The sequence below is a fragment of the Austrofundulus limnaeus genome, unplaced genomic scaffold (assembly GCF_001266775.1).
Source record: "Austrofundulus limnaeus strain Quisiro unplaced genomic scaffold, Austrofundulus_limnaeus-1.0 Scaffold30, whole genome shotgun sequence".
Lineage (NCBI taxonomy): Eukaryota > Metazoa > Chordata > Actinopteri > Cyprinodontiformes > Rivulidae > Austrofundulus > Austrofundulus limnaeus.
Genome location: NW_013952432.1, coordinates 1,212,268 through 1,223,927, shown reverse-complemented (window position 1 = coordinate 1,223,927; position 11,660 = coordinate 1,212,268). Strand labels below are relative to the sequence as shown.

At 37.1% G+C, this 11,660-nt stretch overlaps 1 protein-coding gene across 1 annotated transcript; it reads left to right on the top strand.

The window, feature by feature from the left end:
- Positions 1–6,987: 6,987 nt before the first annotated feature.
- On the top strand, positions 6,988–8,484 carry LOC106515534 (C-C motif chemokine 20). The gene is made up of 4 exons (XM_014005380.1): positions 6,988–7,107; positions 7,282–7,384; positions 7,897–7,971; positions 8,057–8,484. The coding sequence occupies exons 1-4, from the start codon at positions 7,026–7,028 to the stop codon at positions 8,154–8,156; spliced, it is 360 nt and encodes a 119-aa protein (XP_013860834.1). The 5' UTR covers positions 6,988–7,025; the 3' UTR covers positions 8,157–8,484.
- Positions 8,485–11,660: the final 3,176 nt, after the last annotated feature.

Here is an 11,660-nt window from a genome sequence, read left to right as displayed (position 1 = left end):
ATGTAGTGGAGTAAAAGTAAAAAGTTCCCAAATAAATAACTACTCAAGTAAAGTACAGATACTCAAAAAATGTACTTAATTACAGTAATAAAGTAAAAGTACTTTGTTACTGTCCACCACTGCCTTTCTATTTATAATGCTAAAAGAAAAAAGGAATGTTTCTAATGTTGAAATGTTACCTGATTTGAATGGGACAAGGGGGAGTTTCTGGAAATTACTTAAATGCAAACAAATGAGAAGTAATGAGGCAGTGAAAACAACTAGAGAACAGTGTCGGAAAGGGAAAGGAAAGCAACTTTATGCTGTCGGCAAAATTAAGATAAAGTTGAAGATTAAATTAAAAAGGAAGGACAAGTTGAAAGAGTCCTACTTGATCATGAAGAGTCCACACAAGAAGAGACAGAACAAGAAACTCAATCTAACATTGCAAGTTCAAAAGTTCTTTGATTTCTTGCTGCTGGCGCTGAGCTGTCCCTCATTGTTGAAGGAAGAAGATCACAGCACAAACTTTGGAGAATGATGTACAACAGCCATGTGGTCCAATGCATGCACAAATCTGCAAGATGAAAAGTTGTAATTCCATTATGGAATGCAGCTTCTGAACACTTCAGATCAGTCTCTTTTTGGCAATTAATGTCGCCTTAGACTTTGTTGTGTAAYAAAATTGTGATCAATAAATTGGAAGAAAATTACAGAAGACCAGTTGATTCTCTTCTAAAAACTTCAATCTCTTCTGACTCCAATTAGGCCCACAGCAGCAACCCAGCAGGTCTCAGAGTGGAAACGGCGTTGGCCTTATTAAAACCAAAACAATAACACCCTCTCTAACAGCTGGTGTCTGAGCCAGGCTGAATCAAAGGTCGTATTCACATAGTCCGGTAGACTTGGTTCGATTTAGGACCAAAAATGTGTACATTTTCAGTTGGTGCGGTTCGCATTCACACTGCTCTTTGTCAAATGAACCAAACCCTCTAAACACACTTTTCCCTCTCTTGCCTGTGGTGGCACTGCACGAAGAACCACTGAAGGAATCGACATGTAAACCTCAGAGAAAGACATGGAGCGCAGCTTCCTTCTTCACAAAATGTAAACAAACATGGAGTGACATCAGATTTTAGTGGTTGTAGGATTTATTTTTGATTTTGGCAAATGTGCCAAACAAATAGTCATCAACAATGGCTCAACACGAGAGGAAGATGAGGTGGAATATTGTTTTCCCACACAAGGAGGCTGAGATGGTTCCATGTGAGGCAGAGTTCACCAAGAAGGAGTGCATTTAAATTCACAGCAGTGATATTCACCTTATAGACATCGACACCGAGGTATTTACAAGACATGAGTAACTTCATTACGTTATTCCTCAGAATGACCTGCTTTGTAGTCCGCTTCAGCTTTTGGAGCAGTCTCCGGTCTGCTTGGCGTTCACACGTGCAATCAAACCACACCAAAGTTTGCTTCATTCCAACTGAGACCTACATTTTCAATTTGACCAGAGTTTGCTTTTTTGGTCCGCATCAGAGTTCGATTATGTGTTCACACCTCACCAAATGAACCGGACATTCCAGGCCAACAAACTACAGTTCAAATAAAGCGGACAAAACAGGGCTGGTGAGAATGCACTCTAAGAGAAGATGGCAATAACRAACTGATGAATAATGATTTATCGACCGCTTTACATTTGTCTGACTTGCATTAAAAATGTATCCCGTGGCCACAATATAGTAGTGCATGGTCACAAGATAAATTTGAGCACTGAGCAGCCATGAGTCATCCTGTAACATTTGAAATACCCATGGGGGGATTTAGTGCAGCCACAGTAATTTATTGCAACCTAACACTTGGTTCTCACAAACAGCTTTGACAAAAACTCATAGTCTGTTAAGGAAGCATGAGATCAGGTGCAATGTTCAGGTCTTCATGTAACTCTGTAATTCCACATTCCAGGACTTGCGTCACAGTTTTTTCCTTCTTTGTCATAAACTGCAGTGTCCTTGCTGCTTAATGTTTAATGTCCTCTAAGCTGTGGTTTCAATTTGATCTCCTAGTCTCAGTGTATTTTAAGGCTGCATCGTTTTAACACATTGAATAGTCTTTCATTTTAAAGGATTCATTTCTTTTTTTTAATTTTAGACTGCATTTAGGTGACTGAAAGAATTCAGCAAATCTTTACATTATTGCTGAGACCTCCTTCCGTCAAAGTGCTGACAACAATAAACTTTAAATTCTTTAGTCCAATAAAATTAATTGTTTTGATTGCTGATTTTCTCAATAAAAAAGCACATTTCAGTCTCTAAGATAAATCCATAAATTGATCAACGTTCTGACAAATCTGACATCATATTTGTACACTAGCATGCAACAAGTGAAGTCAATCATTTTTTATGCTTTAAGTTGCAACATCAACAAGGAAGTGACCAAAGGCCAAACCCAAGGTCTTTCATTTGGGCCGACCCCTGTTGTTAACATATAATGATCCAAGGCACTTGTGCTATTTTTATCTTTTCTGGGTCTATAAATAGGCCTTAAACAATGTGCCGCCTGACACAACCATGGGTGACACAAATACCAATAAAAGGCTACATCTTTCTCAAGGGTTGTTCACAAACAGCTTATTCATTACCAAATATAGAGCAACAATTCACCCCCACAGTGACGAAAGCTAAACGAAGCAACACTAACTGTGGCAATAAACACTCAAATGCAATATCCAAATTAGAAAACATTGAAATGAGGACAATTGACTGTTCCACAGAGATGTTATAATGCAATAATGCTCACCTGATTTTCCTTTGGTTTATTTATCTAGTGTGAATCTTTAAAGCTCACACTGAGTATTTCTGTTGCAAAAGGCAATTGGCACACATTTATAATTTAAATTGTGACGAATTAATTTTTACACAGTTAACATGAAGCTGTACAGGTCTGTTCTTGCCTAAATTTGATCTAAAATATAAACTGTTTGCATTAAGTTAGGTTAAAAAGTAGAATTATTCTGTGCAGCTATAAATGCACGTTGGTTGTAAGACCTTTACAAACAAGTTTACTCTTCTGCAGCAGTTCCAAACCAGGGGGGAGCACCGGAGAGTAACCTTGTCTGCTCAGAGGTTATGAAAGCATCAATTTATTATAGTTTAATTGTAAAAATCACTAAAACAAGCCTTTATATTTGAAACTCTGGATAACTTGTGGCATCCTCTCCTCAATGGCTGGCAGCTGATTGATCTCAACTCTTCCTTTTCACTTTGATGACTCTTGGGCCTTCATGAGACTCTCGCTGTTCATGGCTACTATTGGTATTTATACCCAAGTAATCTTGAACATGTTATTCCTATCCTCCTAGTGTGTCCCCAAAGCTCCTGGAAGAGTCCTTGTATTTACTGAGTCAGTCCCCCTGGAGAACACTGATCTGCCTGACAGCTGTCATGCCTTGCCTGGAAATCAAATTCATCTGCTGCCCGTCTCCACCTGGGAACCAAAACTCGCCCATTTCTTTCCTTAGTCGCCATTTTGGAAATCTTGTTCACCTTCCTTTTACACCACCCCTTCCTCCAGTACCCTGTAAGCAAGCAATTCATCTGCAAATCCTGTTCACCTCCCAGGCCAGATTCTGACCTTCTTACTTTTGCTTCCATAGCTCCAGAGACGCACCTGTACACAATGTAAATAAACTTTTTCTATTTGCAAACTATTCACCTTATTCTTTTATTATTTTGACAAAAAAATAAAAGTTGAACATGACTTTGAGGGAGAGGAGTAGGAATGGATTGTAATGGAGGGGGGAGGGTCAAGACATGGGGGAATTTCAGGAAAATAGGTACCACTGCTCTACTGGGAAAATATTCTGAATATTAAAAAAAGTTTATTTTACCTAAAATAAAATTGTAATGGAGGGGGGAGGGTCAAGACATGGGGGAATTTCAGGAAAATAGGTACTACTGCTCTACTGGGAAAATATTCTGAATATRAAAAAAAGTTTATTTTACCTAAAATAAAATTGTAGTGAGTTGTTTCAAAATATTGTAACAAAACAAATTCACTGAAATAACAGTTGGCATGTTTTATTATTATTATTTTTGGTTAATTATTGCCTGTACACTCGTACAGTACATTTTTTTTAAACCTACATATCAACATTGCAGAAAACAAAGGGTGTATTGAAGGACGTTTAATGTGTTTCCAAAAATCCCACCAAATTACATCAGTGGGAGCAGAGATCAAACAAATTGGTGACATATTCCATGCAATGAGCCAGGGACTTTCTGTCTGCTAAGTTAACAAATAGATAAAAGTTTTAACTGCACTCAAGATATTAAAATCTCAACCAGGCACTTCTATGATTTTTCACTTGCCTCAATACCAAAGTACTTTTCAAACACAGTTTATTAGGAAAAATAAAATCAGGTGTTGATGAAACATCTGTTCATCTGATTTAACTCCAAAACACGCAGTTCTCTCAAACTGTCTCACACACACATTCAGTAACAAGGAAAGTACCATTCCTATTGCCTCAGTGAAAGTTGTTACTGATTAATCTGTTGCTAAAATTACACTCTTTTTTTTTACAAATATTTCAATAAAAGTTTCTCGAGAATGAGAGGGCTATCAGATTAGCAAGTACCTTCCTTTCTTCAGTCAAAGTTTATGATTAAAAGCAAAATGAATTCCTAATGTGCAAGTTCACCTTTATGCTACTGTTTATTTAGGCTACTTTATTCTTTAGCGTTTTGACTAAAAGTCAATCTGTACTGGAAGTCAACTGCATGAACCAGTAGCATCTTAGAAATTCAGACAGATGTTCAAATTTGGTTTTAGTTCTTCTGTTTCACAGATTACACTTACTGTATCCTTCATATTAATTTTTTTACTTAAGCATTTCAGTCAGAGTTCAGATTTAGAACACACATAATAGGTTATTTCCAAGCACTTCACAAGTCCTAAAAGTGCTTAGAAAATAATACTTTCAAATCTTTATTTAACCAGGCAAATCACATTGAGATCACTGATCTCTTTTGCAAGAGGTCTGCACCTGAAGGAAATGTAGCATGCAGGTTTTTTGGTCTGTGGGAGGAAACTGCAAAACRCACACAAGCACAAKATGCAAACTCCACACAGAAAGACCCCAGGTCTGAACCAGGAATCAAACCCTGGACCTTCTTGCTGTAAGGCATCAGTGCTATCCACTGACCCATTGTGCTGCCAAAATCCACTAATCTACAGAATTATTTGTAAAAAAATTGACTGATGTGAAACAAAACAAACAAAGAAAAAAGAAAAAAGAAAGAAAGAAACAAACAAACAAACAAGCAAACAAACAAGCAAACAAAAAATATGTGTGTGTGTGTTTTGGTGTCACAACTGAAATATACTGAACATTTGCATTTAGAAAACATCCACCTGGCAGATTAGAAAGGGAGTTTATTGTAGCAGTACTAGTCTGTCTGCAAGACTGTGTAATTAAAGTTTTACTACTGGGCTTGAAAGCACCTTGGTGTTTTAGTGTGACAATTAAAGCAACATTAGGCTGTAGTAATCATCATAAAACATTCTTCAAAATCACACTAWTAGAAAATGTGTGTGCAAAAAGTTTGCAAAAATGACAAAACTCCTTTGAAAACTGCAGTTTTTTATCCACACAGCAGCAGTTTTCATTTAAAGGAAAAAGAAAACTAAGCAATGGCTCTTTTCTGTCCTAAACTGGTTTCCTACCATTCCTTGTAAGTAGTTGTTTAAATAATTTGGATCGTTCGCGAACGTCACGTACGGAAACCAAGAGCAGACGTTTTTCACATTTTTTTTCCATGTTTTTAAAATTATTTTGTATTGTGTTGTTATGAAAATAACATTGAGCATTTTCTCAAGATAATACGTTAATTTCACAGATGGTTTTCCTCTTGTGCAAGATTTGGTAACCACGGAGACGACTTGGMCCCCTAAGCTGGTCACCGATAAAGTTTACTATTTATTTTATCATTGTTTTCCATTCAAATCCCATTGACATTGCAGATCTCTTTTGCAAGGGCGGCCTGGACCTGAAGACAACCTATTGTACATTAATCMGTGCCATTTTTTGTATCATAACACAGCCTGAAGTTGTGATTTGTTTGTCTTGTACCAATAACTTTCATATCAGCCCTCATCATTTAAGGAGATGGCTGGCCTGACTGTAACTCAGCAGGCGTTTACACTAAAGTGATGCTGCTGATACAGTATAATAAACTTTATCCATGACCAGCTTAGGAGACCAGGCTGTCTCCATGGTTATCGAATGATGCCCAAGAGMAAAACCATAGCTCGCTATCTCAGAAAATTAATTTTTATCTTATGAAAACGCTGATTGTTATTTCATATTAATGACAAAATATGACTGCTTTCTTGTGATAACATGTTATATCATGATAACGACATATTATGTCGCTAMCATGAGAAAACAATGGAAAAATATATATGCAGAAATGTCTGCTCTCGGCTTCCATACATTTCCACTGTTTACCACTAGAATAAGATCCTCAAGTCCCAGTGACTTACAGCAAAATTTATTGGAGGTTTGTGATGATGTCTCACATAGTTTAGATACTAGACAACAACTTCCTCGCAAATTACAAAGTGCACTGTTTTTGTCTTAGCAATGGAGTATAAATGTAAATTTACTACATAGCAGGTTGTAACTACAGCATTTAAGTAATTAGCTWTGGTTTGCTTCTGCTCTTTTCAAACCACCTTGATGTTTTGTTGTGACAGTTAAAGCATCCAACCAAAAGTTCTGAGCTCAGACTAATTGCTAGTTTGACATTTATTTTTACAGKCTGTTTCCTTCTCCACATGCCAGCAGTCAGGTGCACCTTGCCCTATTTCCTGGTTAAAATTAACAACACGTGGTCTGCTTCATCCCGCCCATCTGGAAAATCCAAGCAGATTCTACTTTCCCTATTTAAGGAAGATGTCCTGGGAGGTGTTAGTCAATTTCTGCAAGCGGGTTGCACCTTTTCAGCCTCACACCATCACACAGAGAAAACAGCTGAAGGAGAATGGCAAGCAGCAAAGTTTGTCTGGTGGCAGCTCTGAGCTGCTTCATCTTTMTTACTGTCTTTATCAGCAGCACAGAGTCAGGTGAGTTTATCACATTTCTAACAAGTCTGTTAAAGCTTTTTGTAAATTCATGTTGACTGTCTGCAAGGTGTCCAGTTGTGTTTATTTTAAGCAGAGCAATGTTAGATAATGAGTGACTTAGTTCATAACGTTAGTCATTTATGTCTGCTTTTTGGGTTTTTTTTGTCCACACAGCAAGGTGTTGCTTGGGTTACTCAAGACGCCAACCTAACCCAAAAAGGATTTTGGGCTACCACGTTCAGACCATCACCGGATCCTGCGACATCAGCGCCATTGTGTGAGTTAACAGTTCAACTGTAACTGATACAATTTTAAAATCTCTAAACACAAGTCAACGCAGGAAGCTTTATTAAAAAGAAAGGAAAAAGTAAAGGCTTTGCAATAGATTTACCAAGCTCTAAGGCGTGCTTTACAACCTTAATGTTACAGCTTTCCTCGAAGAGGTTAGGTTACAGTGATTTGTTAGAAAAGAAAAAGGAGAGAGATGCAAGAACACTTTGACTGCCAGCAAAACAGGGAATATTACAAAACAAGTGAGTCAAGTTACAGATATTTTATAACTCGGTGTCCTGTTTGTACTAAAAAGAAGAATCTAAGTAAACTATTGTTGGACATTTCCTAATAGTCAATGCCTGACCTAAAAAAATAGTCAAGACAGAAGCTGGTTCAAGTATCTACTTCAGACTTTTATAGAGAGTTAATTCCTGACTTGCATGAATAAGACCTTATGGATGGAAACTTGAGTGGAGTGAAGATCACACCTGTAATCATTGTCCTATCCACCCACAGCTTCCACCTTCGAGGCGGCTTTGTGTGTGCTGACCCTTCAGTACGTTGGACCCAGAAAACAGTGAGGTTTCTCAAGTGAGTATGTCAATCTCTAAWGCATCAGTTCGAGTTTTGTTTTTACACTCAGAAACTTACTGAAACAACTCCACGTCTTTTGCAGGGAGAGGAAACGGAATGCCCAACGGATCCTGAGTAAAAGACACTCAAACGTCGCCAACMAAACACTGCAGAACAGCTCAGACCTACGAGCTGGAGTCTAATCTGCCACTGAAAACCAGAGAAGTTTCACATTAAAACTTCTCATTCTGTGGCACATATCATATATACCATATGTTTAATGTGGCCTTTCTCTATGTTTTATTCTGTTTCATAAACAGTGCAATGTAGTGTTTTATTACACAATGAGCTGTCCCTAATAATGTTTAAAATAGATTAAAATTATTTTTAAAGAACTATCGAATGCCTTTTTTGTATGCTGATGTTTACCTGCTGATATTTCTGTTTTAAAAGCTATTCAAAAAACATGCTGTATTTAATATGAAGGTTGAAGGTATTGTAAATAACAAATAATTGCCAATAAATTTACTAAACATTTTTTCTTGTGAGTTTCAATTTTTTTTAAGTTGTTTTAGTTCTTCTGTGGAAGTGTGAACTTTTTACTCTGAAGAAAGAGCAAAGGTGAAGTTTTAACAATTGTTTGTTAAACATAAATTGAATGTGTGTGTGCACACGGTTGGTTTTCTTTTCAGTGAGGCCGACCGCCTGTCCAAGAAAGAACCCCTATCTTATTTCTTTGTGGGAATCCAGTGTTCCCAATTAAATTATTTTTCTTCCCTAGCTTGAGTGAAATCACTATTTCTATACTGACACTGTGCTCAGCCGTCAAACCCCATTAAAACTGTTTGTTGAACTGCTCTCTTTGTACATTTTCAACCCTCTGTATTCCTCGAGTTAAAAAGCACACTGTAGTGATGATTATGCTCATAAAAAGAAAAACTTTAATATACACTGGTGATTATAGAGGAAGCATTGGATAACATATTTTTATAAAGATTTATAATAATCCTCCTCACAGTTATGTTTTATGATTTTTGAGGGTCTTTCATGCTAGCTGAAAATTTTGTTCTATATGCTGTATTCATTAATTTGAGAGTTTTAAAGTATAAAGTGTGATCATACCCAAAAGCTGTTTTACAAAATGTTTGGAAGTTTTTTTATATATATGTAGGAAAAGCACATAAAATTTAAAACATTCAATGAAAATTACAWAGAATACTTCCTTTAAGTTCAAGTCAGTATGTTTATACAGCACCAGTTCACAGCAAAAATCTTATTGCAGATTAGTGAAAATTATATATCTAAGGTAGCCAACAGATTGTGATGAATCCTGATTTTGTTGAAATCTCTGAGTGAAAAAAAACAACTCTTCAACAGGAAGAAAACCTCAGCKTATTTTCAGTTGATTGGAAATAATAAGAAAATTGCACCTGGATCTAAAGTATTTCTATTTTTAGCTGCGATTGTTATCCAATCAAAGCCCAAGTAAGATTAGAKAGCAGCCTTGTGTTTATGAATGAAAAGCTTTGCCCCTTGAAAACACGGTCAGGTTCCCAGCATAGTTTGGATCGCTCATTGAATTTAAACAAGATAAAGAAATCATTGTTCTCTTTCCTGGGTGAAAGGCATGTGTGATCTGATCAGATTAGTAAGAAATGAGCTGGGGGAAAAATCATTTTCTGCCATCAGAATAGTTTTTTGCTATGTAAGATGTAACCACTTTGTGTTGACTGACTGCTGTAGCCTGAAGATACAGTCAGTTAAGCAAACGGATTCAACGTTCAGTTTTTCCTACCGTGACGCGGGGTGTTGTTTACACCTCTGTTATTCTGTAACTCCACATTCCAGGACTTGCATCACAGCCTTTTCTTGAGTTGTCATAAACTGCAGTGGACGCTGGCAGTTTTGGCTGTTTATCATTCCTTCTAGGGGTCTTTAATGTTTTTTTTAATGCCTTGCAAATTATTCTTGCCATGCTTGACCATCATTTGCAAGACATTTAAATTAAACATATCTTCAATATTTACTTACACTAAGTGATTGGAAATATTCAGCAAATCTTTAACATTCTTCCAAAATCTTTGCAACAATACTGATAAGAATGTGTTCAGTTGCACTTGCTAGTAAATTATAATGTATCATTGCGACTATTCCTTGAACTTGCAAGATCGTATTTGTGAACTTTTGAAGCAAAGAGTGCATTTCAACATATCAATAGAGTAGATTCTGCAGAGTTCACTGACGTGTTTTACACGCAGCAATGGTTCTGTCTATAAATTTGCATCACCAACAAGGATGTGAAGCTGTTAAAAGGTCTCACGTTCCCCCTCTAGTTAACCTAGATTTATTTAGGCTATGTTTGGACTCTTGAAGTTTAAAAATAAATTTCTAAAAATAGACGCAAGAGTAGCTATAATAAATATGCAAGACCATGTCATTGTCAGGAGTTTGTCCATACCTTATTGTTCATCGACAAGTTTGTAGAAGCTATGCATGGCCTTTATCACATCATGGAAACCGAGAAATGCCAGTTGTACTGTTCTAACTTGAATCACTTTCTGTTTGAACAAAACAAAACGAAAAAAATAAAATGAAATTTAAAAAATTCAGGACATTTTGCACAGAGTATCTAAACGTAAAAAATAAATAAAATCAGTTATCTTGTTTTTGTGCTCTTTTTCATTTGTGGTCATTTTGTGTCTTTGAGGATTTTCCACTGTAACCTTTTGTGTTTTCTCATATGTGTCAAGGTTAGACGAGGAGAAGCAACCCAAATCCGGATGGAGGTAAGAGTTTTAACAAAAATGAGATAATTATTAAAAATAAAACAAAAATGCTGACGGGGCAGCAACTAACAAAAAAACTCTAAAGGCAACAAGGAAACAACAAGGAAAACCAAACAGTTGGATGTGCCAAACAATGATGAACCAGTGAATATGTGAGAACTGATTAAACACAAACTGAGGGAATGAGGAAATGAACAACACCTGGTGAAAAACACTAATTGGGAACTACTGACAGGTGTGTGAACTTGACCGAGGAGGGAAGTGACATCTGAGGCGTAATGATAATGAGGAAGCACAAGAGGGAGGTAGACACAAGACAACAGAAAAACACATATCCTCACAGTATGGATTTTAAAGTGGTCAATTTGTGACATTCTTTTTTGTCTGAGGTTGTTTTCTGTCTGTTCGGTAATGCTGCATCTTTACTCCGTGTCAAACAACTCACTACAGTTTAGCCAAAGGGTTTGAACTATTCTTTTATTTAATTTTCCTGATCTCATAATTAACTCGCATGAAACATTCTGAACAGACAGCATGCCAAACAGTAAACTTGAAACTTTAAAATGAGGACATCTGATATCCCTGCACAGTTGTTGTAATCCAATAACCCTTTTTCGTTTGTGCATTTCTCAGTGTTGATGAAAGTTGTAGCCCACATTTAAAGAGAATTTATTACCACAAACTATTTTCCACACGGGGTGCATGGGAGTTCGCCCAACCTGTCTACATGTGTTTTGTGGACTTGGAGAAGGCGTTCGACCGTGTCCCAAGGGGGGCCTTGTGGGGGGTTCTCCGGGAGTATGGGGTACCGGGCCACTTGGCTGTCAGGTCCTTGTACGACCGGTGTCAGGGTCTGGTTCGCATTGCTGGCAGTAAGTCGGGCTCGTTTCCAGTAAGAGTTGGACTCCGCCAAGGCTGCCC